Raw genomic sequence first — 14861 nt, 5'->3', positions numbered from 1 at the left:
TTGCACACTATATTGACAGGATGGCACAAATTCAGCATAGTTTGGATTAGTAATTTTTATATCCTAAATGATTGCATTTTAAAGCCACTCATTTTAGTATTTACAGGACAGTATCTATTACTCCTCAAGTAATATGCATGGGTCAGAGTATAAGCATTCCATTAATAATTACTTCACAATTAGGCTTATCAGAATAGAGGAGCACTTCTCTAAAATTAACAGCGATGATTATTAACTTTAAAGTAGCAGATTTTAAAAATTGGAAGTTCTGCATAAAAATTCATGGGGAAAAAATGGGTCCTGTAAGGCTGAATGGCAAAACAGAACAAAAACTTTAGAATCACAGACTCAGCCACTACCAGGTAGGGGGACAATAGATTGTGTGTGCGCCTTTTGTGGTCACTATTTAAACAAAAATCCGCATTTTCCTGAGATACTCTCATTATTGCCTTATTCTAAGTTTAAGGAAATAACTACAGTATTTCAGATATCAATTTTGGCAAGTGTAAACATTTTTGATGGCAGCCACTCTATAAACCAAAAGAAGAAAAGGACAAAAGAGAATTGAGAAGTTCCTCTCTTTCTCCATCAGTCTATATAGAAGTCAGTGGGAAATTTCCATCGCTAAGGCAATTTTTATGGTATAGGAGTGTGACCTTGTCAGATACTGATGTCTCTAAAGAGGAAGTTATGGAGCAACCTGAGAAACTCAATGGCAAGAAGTCACTACCACTGGATCGTATTCACCAGAGGTTTGAAAGAAATAAAGTGTGAAATAGCAGAGATGCTGAGGAGGGTATGTAATTCATCCTTAATAACAGCAACTTAGTAAGACTTAGATGTTATTAATGTGGTGCCTATTTTTAAAAATGAAGTACAGGGTAAGTCTAAGAATCAGAGCCCCAGAATTTCAGCCACTACAGAGGCCTCATAACCTGGCTCTCTTTACTCACTGTATTCATCCCGTTTATTTCTTGATTTGTCTTTTTCTGAATACGTCTATTAAAAACACTTTTCTAGAGATAATTGTTCCATTGTCCTTTTAGCCCCCTCCTTTTTCTGTCTGTATTTCCTATTGGGAAGTTTAGATACAAATCATTCGGTATACTCTTGGTACTATTCTCTCCAGTCACCTTCTTTTCCATTCTCTAGATAACAATCTTATTTTTTTTCCACAAAACCTACACTTTTAGCCAGAGATTTAGGTCTTTCATTAAATGTTTAGCTTCTTCTGTTTTATTTATGTGTAGGTGTGCTTCTGAGAACCTCACAGCAATTTTATTAATGGGGAACTGAAGCACAGGGCAACTAAGTGATTTGCCCAAGGTCTCACAGGAAGTCTATGGCAAACCTAGGAAGAGAACCGGAAGCTTTTGAGTCCTAGTTCAGTGCTTAACCAAAAGACCATCCATCCCTTTTACCCACTTTCCAGGTGATCCTTAAGTCTATTTTACACTAACTGCTTGAGGTATATACACACGGATATAATAAGAATTTGCTAGCAATGGGAAAAATCTATTACATCATCTACCCCATTTCTTTCTTACTTCTTACTTTCCTACTGTGTAATTCTCAGTATTTTGTCTAGTCTATTTGTAGATAATCAATGAAATGATGTGCACATCTGAGACAGTCAACCTCTTATTCAAACCAAGTGGGATGTCTGTTAATGTAAGGACAGATGCCAGGGGTAGAGGGTGATGCACTAAAATGGTTTGAGTTCTTCCTGGAGGGGATCCACCCAATAAATAGTAATGGGAAACTCTTTCACTAGATCCCTTACTCGTGGTTCTCTCCAGTCCTTTTCAACATCTCCATGAAGACACTAGGTGAACTGGTGGGATGACATGGCTTCAAGTGCCAGCAACTAGCAGATGATAAGCAGCTGTACCTATCCTTCACCACATATGACCACCACCAAGATGGCCCTGTGCTTGGATGAGATATGCTCATGCATAAGAAACAGGTGGCTGAAACTGAACCTGAGGAAGAAAGAGGTGATGCTAATGGGCAGAGCTTGCCGTCATGGTGTAATCTCCTTTGGTTGAAGGTATACACCCAGAATTGGTTAATTTAGTTCATAGTTTAGGAATACTCTTGGATTCCTTGCTGATGCTGACCTCTCAGAAAGCAGCATCAATGAGTAATATTTTCTATCATCTCTGGTTGGCTAGGAGACACCATTTCATCTTGGCCAACAATGACCTGGCCTGAGTTATTCATGCTTTCACAGAACCACAGAAAAGTAGAACTGGAAGGGACCTCAAGATATCATCTATTCCATCTCCCCATACTCAGCAGCATTAAATACAACTTGGACATCCTGTTCTTAAAAACCTTCAATGATGGGGATTCCACAATCTCCCTTGGTAACTATCCCAATAGTTAAAGTTTTCCCCTAATATTTCAACTAAATCCCCCTTGCTGCAAAATAAGCTTATTACTTCTTCTTGTACTCTTGGTAGCCATGGGTCAACAACTGCTCACTATCCTCTTTATAACAACCTATTACATATTTAAAGACTTATAGGGTCCTTCTTCTCTTCTCTTGACTAAACATGCCCAATACTTTCATCCTGTTCTCATAGGTCATGCTGTCTCATACGTCTAAATCTCTAATTTTTGTTTCTCTCCTCTGGACCTTCTCCAGTTTGTCCCTATCTTTTTTAAAGTGTGGTGCCCAAAACTCAACACAGTACTCCCTCTCAGGCCTCACCAGTGCCAAATATTGACTCTGCAGGGCACTCAGATAATGCAGTGATCAGTGTAATATAAGAACCTACAGAGAAGAGAAGAGAAGAGAAAGGTTTGGCCCTTAATCTTTTAATGCCATTAACTTTCTTTCTATGAAGATTTGATTGGTTCATGATAACTAGCCTCCAAATTAGTTCATGATTAAGGCTGTGTGTCTGTCACAGGTCACGGATTCTGTGACTTTACATGATCTCCATGACTTTTGCAGCAGCCGGTGTGGCTGGGTGAGGGGCTGCCTGAACAATCAGGCTGTCCCTGGGCTAGCAGCGGTTTGGGTATGGGAGTAGGCTCAAGGCTGGGGCAGGGGGTTGGGGTTCATGGCGGTGCTTACCAGAAGCAGCTGGCATGACCCTGCAATTCCTGACGTAGGCAGAGGAGCCAGGGGGCTCTGGGTGCTGTCCCTGCTTGCAGGCACCATCCCTGCAGCTCCCATTGGCTCTGGTTCCTGGCCAATGGGAGCTGCAGAACTAGAGCTCAGTGGAGGCAGCGCGCATAGCCCCCCTGGCCTTCCCTCCCCCAAGGAGCTGCAGAGACACGCGAAGCCAGGTAGGGAGTCTACCAGCCCTATCAACCCCCGCCGTCTGCACCAGCAGGGGTACTGGACCACCCCCCCTAGCACCCGTGGTGCCCCCAGACCACCCCCCTCAGAGCACCGAGGGCCCCGGCCCAAGTTTTAGTCACGAGTAAACAGTACAAGTCATAGACAGGTCATGGGCCGTGCTTTTTGCTTATTGCCCATGACCTGTCCATGAATTTTACCTGTGACCATAAAAATACCTGTGACTAAAATGTAACCTTATTTATGATCACTAGCCTGTGAATTCTTCCTCCGCTTATTACCTTTTCCTCTTTCTTAGTTTTGTCTGGTCTCAGGTTGCATTATCCCTTTGGTGCTGCTCTCACTTTTACTCTAAGAGCTATCCTCCACAAAGTTGAAAATGACTTCAGTGGTAAATGTCTTGTTGGATAGATTTTCCAGCAGATATCTTGGTAAAACAGTCCCTCTCACCATTATTATGAATGTTGAAACTACTGTCATATACATAAGGGTTTCAGTGGGCAGGAGATGAAAGCATGTCAGATTGCCTGTCCTAATCCTCTGAGTCAATTCCATTTGAATAAGAATTCAAGGAGCAAATGCTTGTTGGCATGATTGGATACATTCATGTGCTAACAATAATCTGGAACATAAAACTGCAATGGCTGTTATAAGCTCACTGTGAAAATGTTTACCTGATTTGGCAGAAAACACATTTTTTTTTCATATTAAAAAGTGTTCCTGATTTTTAAAACAATTATATTTCCAAGCTGATCTCTCCTAGCATTGCTGAAATCCTAATTTTAGAACCAACAGTTTATGAAAGTTTATGAAAGTGTGTAATAATTATCCAATTACGATTCTGTGAAAGCAACTTGTTCATTTCTTGAATTAGAGAAACAACATTATAGCATTCCTGAGCATTCAATTACATGAAATTGAAGTATGGGGTGTAGCTGATAATCAGCTGTCCTTAGAGCTCCTTAGCAAAGAAGCTTTTAGGAAGAAAACAACAGAAACAAATACCTGATCTTTTTGCGAGTGTTGTGAAGGTAGGGACAGAGCTATTCATTTTATAAATACATTGGTTAGTCTACTGCCTTCTGCCTGCATCACTGGTCATTGCATGCTTACAATCTCCTGCAACAGACAGGATATTATACACAATGAAATGCCAGATCTCCAGGTCTGATTAAGCTGTGTTCAGTGTGCGACTTAGGCAGTCAGGGGAAGATCTTGGAGCCGATCAAGGACTGGTTGGACCCTGGCATAGTTTAGAGCTTCTCTAATTAACACTAGCTATAAAATTTACATGGCCACATCCACTGACACCTCTGACTCTACCTATGCACCTCCCTGCCCACAAACATATCCTGTGCTGGAGTGAGGGGAAGCATGTGGCATAAAGGCAACTGTGCCAGCTTTACACTTCCTGGGGTACTCACCTGGTAATCCCCAGCTGCTTTGTTAAGGCAGCTCTCTGTCTTCTTTGTCCCCATCCCCATTTGTGCAGCACAAAAGGAATGGAGGTGAGGGCCATTATCTAGCCCAGTGGTCCCCAACCTTTCTGTGGGAAGAGCATATTCCTATTCCCAGAAGACTGTGGCCAGACACCACGCCTCTGAAGTGCTGTTGAGAAGCAGCAGTGGCAAGAAGTGCCACTGCCAAAATACTGCCGACAAGTGGCAATGCTTCTCATGGCGGTCATGCTTGGCGGCGGCCTTTCGGCGGTGCAGTGTCCTGTGGGCGCACACAACTGTCCCCGCGGGCGCAATGGCCGCGTTGCGGACCCCTGATCTAGCCCATGTTCACTAAGAGTGAGGCAGAATTTAACATGGCTTTAATTTAACCCTCTGAAGTATGACTCATTTTTCTCATGGTCTTCGCTTGTAAAGCTACTGTGCAAACATTACCAGCCATATTTTAAATTCAGCAGTAGTATTTAGCTTGATGACCTACTTCAGAGAATGCCACTGGCTCACTATACATTGCATAATGATCTTATGCATAAGGATGCCAGATTCTTTAACATATAGTAGGTCACTTTCCAACCCACCCACCCCACCACTTCAATTATACATGTTTATGTACAATGGTCTTCGTTAAAGAGTAGCATTTACCAACACATACCAAACAATGCTGTCTGAGATATTCATTATTTCCCTCTGTTTAGGATTCCAAACAATTGCAGTATTTGAAATACTGTGTTGTGATAACTTTGCAAATTGCTACAAAAAAAATAACGATAACCACTAGGTGAATCTGTTTGTGGGGGTGGAGGTGCTTAGCTCTGAAAACAAACCATCTATATGGCTTGCAGTCTGTTCTTTTCTACTGAGAACCTAACACATGTTGTTTATAAGTCTGAAATAGCAGTAACGAGACAGTCATTGCTACTACAGCCTTGCAGAAATGTGGAGAGAAGTTTACCTTCAAGCATTTCACCATTGGTCAGATTCTGTAAGGACATCATTATGATCTTTGGTACGTTTTGGAAGAGTAGCCAATCTTCATGCCAGAGATTAATAGATCTTTTTATTGCACCTTATTTTGGAATGCAATCCAACTGTATTTTCCCAGATCAAATGTGCATGCCAAATCTTTGATTTAATGCCTTCTATGTGAAGAATGAATACCGAGACCTATCATAATGGAAACTAATCCATCTACAAACTTTTTTAACCAATAGTTAACAATGAAAAGCAATGCTTTTAGTCCTTGTGTCCGAAAAGTAAGTATTGGAGTTATCATGCTGGCAGACTGGATGACAGCTCATGCCAAGGTCCCTAGGCCTCAAAAAACACTGACAAATGCATAGCTGGAAACCAGGCTGGCTCACCTGTGTGTTAGTATTTTTAAAATGTGTATTAGAGTTATAGGACTGTGTTCAGACTTTATGAAATGCTTGTGAGTTGCTGCATGCTTGTGAGTTGCTGTTTGTGAGTTGCCAGGCATTAATTTCACTTATAATATCTATATCCTATGTTATAAGGTAATATTTAAGTGTTTGCTCTGAAACCCACAATCATGAGAGAAGCATTACCATGTGTGAAATACTAGTTTTCCACAAGAGATGTCATCTCCTGCCCAACAAAAGAAGGCCCACAGACACCAGATAAGCCACTGTGGAACACCAGAGGACAAAAGCCTTTGTTGATTGCGCGCACACACACACCCCCATACCCATGAATAGGAGATATGCAGATGGACTCATCTCATCAGCTTTAACTCTGGGGAAAGGGAATAAAAATTCTGGACAAGAAGGAACTAGGTTTCTTTATTCTACCTGGACTCTGAGGGGCATATATTTCTAAGCATAAGCAAAGGATGCCTGGCTGCTTAGTCTGCTTTAGCTCTAGAAGACATACAGAGCTTTCATATTACAGCAGCTTCTATTACCTTTTGGAACTTAAGACTGTAACCCGTGTGTGCGTGTGTGTGTGTATGTTTACCTGCTTTAACCTTGTACATAACAAATTTATTTTTCTTAGTTAATAAATCTCTGTTTATTATAGGATTGGCTAAAAGCATTGTCTTTAGTGTAGGTGCAATTTATCTGGGGTAAGTGACTGGTCTTTTGGGACTGGGACTAACTTGAACACTGTTGTGATTTTTGGAGTAAGGGACCATTTATCACAAAGGCAAGCTAACCCGGGTGGCAAGATAGATCAGAGTACCCCAGGGGACTGTCTGTGAGCCCATGTTAAGGCTGTTATAGTGCTTGAGGAGTTTACACTTGATTCTTGGTTGGTGAAATCGGAGTATAGAACTCACAACCAGTTTGGGGTTTGTGCCCTGCTTCTTCACCGTCTGCCCTGAGCTGGGTACTCTTGCTTGTGAGCCATTCCAGGCAGCTTGACAGGGTCAGAATTTAAGACAAACATTATTTTAAAACATCTTAACATAGTGGGATTATTTGAGGCTCCTGGTTTGCTAGAACACATAGGAAAAATTCTCTTTGGTGATCTCAGTCAACAACAATCCTAATTTATGCATCACATAAACAACAGATGACTTCTTTCTATACAGTTGGGTACTTATACTCACAGTCACATACTAAGGAATACCATCCATGACACAGGTCAAGGCTGGGTTGATTTGTCAGGATTAGGTTCAGGGGAAACATGTATTGTGCCTGCCTATTGCCTTAAGTTTGTTTTACAAAACTTCACCAAATTATACTTACAATAGAGGGAAAACATCACCATACCTGAGATTGTGCATTAATATTGGCTCCTTCCTTAACCAGAACTTTGACAACTTCAGCCTGTCCGGCCAAGGATGCAATGTGCAGGGCTGTATTCCCTTTCTGTTATGTAAAAGAAATGATCCTTCATTAACAATTATTATGATATTCAGAACACAATACTACTTCCAGGCATTACTTCATAGGCCACTGTTCTACCTTACAGTGTACACAGCATTGTGGACATTGCATGGGGCAGAGCTGGGATATGCCACCAAAGGGCATTCCAAAGGGGTTTTGTCATGTTAACTCCCCTGGATATATTCTTACAACCTTTTGGGTGGAGTTCTGAAATAGGGGTTGGCTGGTGCATGGAACAAATTGTTGGTTTATTTCATGTTTAACAAAGAATTGGAGTAGATAGGTTTTTCCTTCAGCTCAGTGGATGTGCTCTCCAAAAGAGAGCAGAGATCTAGGAGCCTTCTAAATCATCCTACATGACCCAATAAAGTGAGATCTCCTTGTACATGGCTGAAAGAACAGTCTGAATACCGAGTACTTTGCTGAAAGAACCAGGTTACCAGAGACAAAAAAACCCTAAATGTGAAAGTAATGAGAAGAGAATTTACTCTTTTTTCTATTTGTTGGCACTTAGTAAAGCGTGCATAGGAGAGAACACGATGACTTGACTGTAACCAGGGCTGGAAGAATGGTGGAGGCATCAGGCAAAGCAGGGAGGAAGCACATCGTATTGTCCTCAAGGGACTCCCACTGGCATTAATGGCACTGGAGACAGCCCTTCTCAGCTGAAGGCAGGGTTGCTGTTACATGGGGGGGAAAGTGCAATGGAGGCTTCCTGGAGAACCCACTTCTCTCTAATCAAACAAATAGCTAGAGCAGTAGAGCCTTGCTGGAGATTTGCATTTCATTCCCAGCCCCACTGTGAGCCAAGGTGTTCCTGGGGGAGGCAGTATCCCACATCTAACATCGTTTCACGGATCAATTACATGCTAATGTACTCTTAAAAGAGTCCCATCTAGGCTAGAAAAAAACATGGTTCAATGTAAGGCTCATGGTCAGAAGGGTGGATTAAAGAAAGGTAAAATGAGGGAATCTTTAGGTCTCCATCAATGAGGTGTCCACAGGGGTGGGGAGAAGCAGTTTGGAGTGAGGGCCTAGACTTATTTTGACGAAGATTCTAGAAACATTACCCCATATGTCAGAACTCATCAGCCAAAATAAGTGAAAAACCGTGTTACACTATATCTCCATAATTTGCAGTGCCAGAGAATTCACTTTTTGCTACAGAATAGTGCTCCAGAATTTCAGCTTTTGTTTTTCTTAAATTAAATTTCTAGCTCTAATAGTTGCAAAGATAACCATGGAAATATGAACCGAGCATAATTAATGTGCATCTGAGTCTGCAAAGAGCCAGAAACAATAGCTCTGAGAGGAGGGATCTTCCCCATTCATCTGACTCACAGCGCCATCAACCCTGTTATTGTACAGTTGTGGAAATGGGCATTTTCCCAAGAATCCACAAAATTCAGCATTATTGCTGCAGAATGGATTATTGTGCTCAGCATTGTTTACCTTCTCTTTGCCCCACTAGGACGTGCTTTCAGGGGAGTTACTGGGATTACAGTGTATGCTCCTTTCACTGTTCTACAGAACCAGATAGGAAAGGGGTCAGGGAGAAAGGGCTAGAGTCCAGCTTGCAGAAAAGGAGCAGGTGTAATCAGATGTACAGACTGGTCAGCGGGGATGCTTAGAGAATAGAGCAGCTCTGGAGAACTGAGAAAATGAACTGCTGAAGCTGACTACAATGTTCCCCATTCTGTGGCACGCACTGGATAGGGAAAAGAGGTTCTGTTCCAGACCACCTAGACAACAACAACGTATGCTGAAGGCCATACAGCCCAGGTATCTACAGAGCACAGCTGAAAACCCTTCCTTAGAATTAGTCATTACTGAGAATAACATTGATGAATTATACTATAGAAGTTATGGCTGCAGAACTTGGTCCCATTGTATTGCAGCATACATAGGGACCTGCAGATGTTACTCTTATACATTTTCACTATTCTGAAATAGTCTACTGTTGGTCAGCTATATTCCTTGTCTCTCTAATGAAAAACGCCACTAAAAAAGGGTAAATTTTTTCATGATAGTGAAACTTTAAGGGCTCCCACCGTACACATACTTTTCAGTCCTCATCTTCATTTATAGTCTAGGAGCCTCAGCTGATTCATAGATTCACAGATTTTAAGGCCAGAAGAGACCATTGTGATCACCTAGCCTGACCTCCTGTATAACACAGGCCACATAATTTCAACCCTTTAATTTCTGTATCAAACTCGTAAGTTGAAGTCAATGAAGGTAAACTGATTTGCACCAGTGGAAGATCTGGTCCTGTGGTTTAGGAAGAAATTAACACCTTATATTTTATCAAAGAGGTATTTATCTTAATATTATATTCTTATATTGCAGTTTTTTGAAAATTTCCTGATTATTTGCACTGTCCATCGGATAACAAGGGGAAATATCAACTTCTAGTTCTTTCATCTCTTTGCTTTGTAAATTAACTATACAAACATGCACATATTACCTTAGTAGCTGAATCCACTGCTGACCCTCTTTCCAGTAACTCCTGTACCAGTCCCACATGGCCTTCTTTGGCAGCCAGGTGTAGGGCATTGAGTCCATTCTGTAAGCAAAAGGGCCATACCAGTCAAAAACACCACATTTGTAAAGATACACATGCACACTTTCTCCAAGTAAAAAATGAAGATTAATGTCCAGAATATTCGTTCACCTTCTAGTTATTTGTCGGCATAAACCCCAATATTTCTTACTACAATAGTTGAGCTCAAGTACTCTGTGGCAAAGCTCCTCCAGTAACAACACTTCTCTTATGGCATACAAGGACATAATTACAAACCATATTTTGCAGCAGGCAAATATCCCCCTCTTTGATAACTCTGTATTTGCTAACAGGAGTACTTTGGATACTTCTTTGGCCCCCATTACCATATTATCTGAGCTCATCTCATTCTTTCATGCCCTAGTGTGGCAGCGAGTCAATCCCTCCCCAGTGCCAATGAGCAGAGCCGGGGCTGGTGCCTGCAAGGGAGGGAGGGAGCAAGCAAGACTGATGGAGGAGAGCAGATGGGGAAAGGGACCGAGGAGGAGGGAGCCAAAACAGAGCCACAGCCAGCTGTGGCCACCCACATTGCCACATAGCAACCTGCACTCACATACACACACATACCGCCCCTTTCCCCAGATACCTTTCCTCCCATAGCTCCCCACTCAACCTGCCCCTGCCATAGCGCTCCAACCCGTTTCTCCCACAGCGCCCATCCAACCCCCAACCCTCCCAGCTCCTGCTTAAACCCCGCCAACTCCCTGCAACCCTGTCCCCAAATAAACACACCATAGCCCCCCACCCCATAAGTAAAACCAAACCCCATAAAACCTCCTCCTGCCACAGTCCCCCACTCATCTCCCCACCATCCCAACCCCCATCTCCCCAAATAAATCCACCCCATGGCTCAAGCCCCAAATAAATGCCCCCCATAAAACACCACCCTTCCAAAACCCCACATCTCACCCCCAAACCTTCCCCTTAAATTGCAAACCTATTTTTCACAGTCCTATGATGATCTTCACAGTACATCAGCCAGGTGACAGATATAAATACTGCCACTGCCCTCAAGCACTCTGCTGTTTTGCCATATTGCAAGCATCATAAACGACACTCAGTCTACAGTCAGTTGAGAGTTATATAATATTCGTCACACCTCTTGTTTCTAAGCTGGTTGGAGGCGCTAAAGGCTTGGAATGAACGAACAAGCAGCCTTCTGGTCATTATTCGTTCATCAATCACAGACAGCTCAGGTCTGCAATTCCTGCTGGAATTTGACAGCACTCAGCTCCTGAGAGGAGACACTTAATGGCACTAGGCCTAGCAGCTGTAAACAGAAAGAGCTAGATTCATTTCTGAAGTAACACCACTGGATCCTGTGTTCAGGTGAGGATGGTGAGCAGATTTTGAGGTTATATTCAGTGGAGTTACAGCAGGAATGAATCTGGCCCACTGTACTGATTTTAAGCTTTGGAAATGTACCCTGTACATTTGTGATGTTTGCTGGCATTGTACAACTTTTATTAATTCTTTTAGCACATTGAAATATACTGTCCTGCACTGAAAGTCAGAAGGATCTACACTAAATTGATCTGCAGACTTGATAGATGTGTTTACTTAACTCACATTCAGCAGCAGGTACTATGCCTTCTTATTAAACTGTGACTTGAGCTTTTGTCACAAAGTTGATTATACATACACACCAGTTTCTTTCTAACACTACTGGGTATCATGGGACCATATTATTACCTACAGTAATGTAAAGTTTGAAAAACATATTCTGTAAGTAGACAGGTATAGTGTTCTTCTAATTATTTTAGGTCAGATAATTATACTTGGGTATGATCCCACAGACTCAGAATCAATAGGACTCTATGTGCAGGAATGGAAATAGAGATTTTGTCCCTTACAGTTGTATACAACTGTTTTATCACAACGAAAGGTCTTAGTATACGGACAATGGCTAACACTCTACAATCCTCACACAATGAAAAAAGAGTAGTAGTAGGGTAGGCAAAAAGAATGTGATGTGAGTGCTTGTGACATACGTCCACACGTTCCTGTGACTGCAAATAGCCAGGAACAAGATATCCTATATTTTAATACTCTACAGAGTGGAAGGACAGCAGCTTCACCACACAAAAAGCTACACCACTCTAGGTTAAAATATTTTAATGTATACCTTATGATACATGCCTAATTATATCATATTAGGTACTTCAGCCGCAATACAATGAATAGATTATGTGAAATCTCATTGAAATGTATGGGATTTCGCATAATATTCATTTAAAATGTTTGCAACATAAAATGCTTTATTAAGGGGCAGTGAAAAGATTAGAGAAAGACTATGCAGTATCTGCTGTACAAACGTAAATAGCTCAATTGTTTCTGTTCTCTTTTTAACTAAAATATCAGAAGAAAGCACTGCATCTTTTGTAGTAGTACCTGCACAACTGTACACTTTTAAATTGAGCTTTGTTCTTCCCCATCCAGAGTCAATGTTGTAATTATTCTTCTACCCACAGGACTGATCCCTGCTATTTCTTACGATGGAAGGTCTGTAAATCAAAGTGGCTCCCCTGCTAGAGGGTCTGTGTTGCCTGGAGGGATTATTATGGATTTGGGAATGGATGGTTAGGTTTGAAGCAACTTAGCCACATGGGCAGAGCAGTGCACAGGATTTAATAAAGTTCCCTGTTCGACTTAACCTGTATTCAGCATCATTCTTTACTAATGAAACAATCATGTCTCTGAGCAACTGTGAAGGGCAGAGGGTTGCTTGGTAACTCTAGAAAGTCCCACTCTTCTGATGAAGATGGTTTACTGACAGGTGTAACCAAAATCAAACCATACTTTCTGTGGAAAAAAAAAAGTTTGAATGAAGTGTAGAAAACATCCTTACATTTGTGAATATTTGCCTATGTGGTTTAAGTAAATATTAGCTTCTACCGTAAGGAATAACAACTTTTTTGTGCTCATTTCAGATTGAAAGTGCACATTTTGCTTTAGGTCTTTCATGACATTAGAAAACAGAATTGTAATTCAATAGACTTACCCCTTCCACTTCCTGACATGCTACAAAATGATGAACACTTGCAACTCCCATTAACTTTAGTGGAAGCAGTGGGTGTTCAGCACTTTGTCGGTGATGTTCAGGATCTTTCGGGCCCCTATTACTGCCCACTGCTGTCTCAGGACACTCAGTGCTTGTCTGCATGGAAACTTAGCGCGTGGACAGCCAGGGTGTGGATCTACTGCACACTTACTTGCTAAGCACTACGTTGCTGTGTGGCCCTGCTACTGTGCACTAAAAGCTCTGTAATGCACTTTGGCATACTCCTGTCTCAAAAAGCAACTACGGAATGTTTAGTGTGCAGGGTCCATGTAGCCACTTAGTACTTAACAAGCTAGTGTGCCACACACTAAGTCTCTTGGTAGACAAATCCTCAAACTCAGAATCAGTCAAAGGCTGAAAGGATTTGTGGAAAAAGCCTCAGTGAAGTCAATGAAAGAGAGAGAAGTTGGGCCAATAAAAAAAAAAAATATTACCTCACCCACCTGGTCTCTCTAATACCACTCTGGGACCAACACAGCTAAAAAAACACTGCAAACAACAATGAAACTAAAATCTATTTTCAAACCCAAAACCAAAACATTTTGATCATTTAAGATGTTCTCATTTAACTTTTAATGTATTGCAGTTCATTCTTGTTGCCTCTGCTGGGTATGATATTAACAGGGTTTTAGTACTACTGCAGTTCTGTTGGTTCCAATAGAACAGGACAGGATGAATCACCTGGTGAACTTAATCCATATGAAAATTGCTTTATATTTTCCAAACAGAAACAAACTTTGTAAGATTTCCAGCAGAGGCAGAAATGTCTAGCTGTCAGAGCACACAGCTGGGAGTTCTTTTGTTGGATTTTAATATCTAACCACTGATATTCTGTGACCTGTGACAAGTCTCTTAATTTTTCTGTACCTCAGTTACCCCACCTGTAAAATATAGACAATAATATGCCATAAGGTGTTTGGGAATCTTGCTTATTTAATTTATAAAGTATTTTGAGATCCTTGGAATAAAATTGTTAAAGAAAGTCAAGGTATTATTATTTATGTGCTCAAAAGACACTGATAATGGTTGTTTTGGTTTGGTCACTTATGAACCAGAGGGAATTTGGCTGGCTGGATATTGGTCCCACCACAGACAAACTCTCTTTTTGTGAAAAAAAAAAAAAAAAGTGTGAAAATTAAAAGTCAACGTCCTGCTCTGTTGCAATTCAAGTTTCAGCCTGGGATGGCAAAAGAGAATGCAAGACTTACGCCTGATTCAACACTGTATATTACTCCTGTTTATTTCTTGCAATTCTATTGCAATCTATGGAGTTATGATGGTGTTAAACCAGAATGACAAAGTGAAGAATCAGGCCCAATTTGTCACTGACTTCCCTCCTGTAGTTAGTTAGGTTCAATGGGGTGTAAGTCAGTGGAGAATGTGACCCATGCACTGAAGCCTGAAGCCATGTGCATATGGGATTGTGTACTACCAGGGCAATTCTGAAGAAGTTGCAAACACAGTGGAAAATAAGAGCCTGTTGTGGCTCATCCCACATGCAGATGCTGCACTCCATTCAATGCTGTGGCTGAGTGAAGAGTGCCACTGCATCTCGCCACAGTATAGTTCTTATGGAATTTAATGAGTTTTGTCTCTGTCCATGATATATATAAACACC

General features: G+C 41.4%; 1 protein-coding gene across 1 annotated transcript in view; it reads right to left on the bottom strand.

Moving 5' to 3' along the window:
• ANK2 (ankyrin 2) overlaps positions 1–14861 on the bottom strand; it is a 256841-nt gene that overhangs the window by 200596 nt on the left and 41384 nt on the right. The window contains exons 3-4 of the mRNA XM_074950755.1: positions 10087–10185; positions 7503–7601 (exon numbers count right to left, since the gene is read on the bottom strand). Of these exons, the coding sequence (XP_074806856.1) occupies positions 7503–7601; positions 10087–10185 (198 nt within the window). The remainder of the gene's footprint in view (positions 1–7502; positions 7602–10086; positions 10186–14861) is intronic.

The sequence above is a fragment of the Natator depressus genome, chromosome 4 (genome assembly GCF_965152275.1).
Source record: "Natator depressus isolate rNatDep1 chromosome 4, rNatDep2.hap1, whole genome shotgun sequence".
NCBI classification, from domain to species: domain Eukaryota; kingdom Metazoa; phylum Chordata; order Testudines; family Cheloniidae; genus Natator; species Natator depressus.
This window is presented reverse-complemented; position numbering and strand designations above follow the sequence as displayed.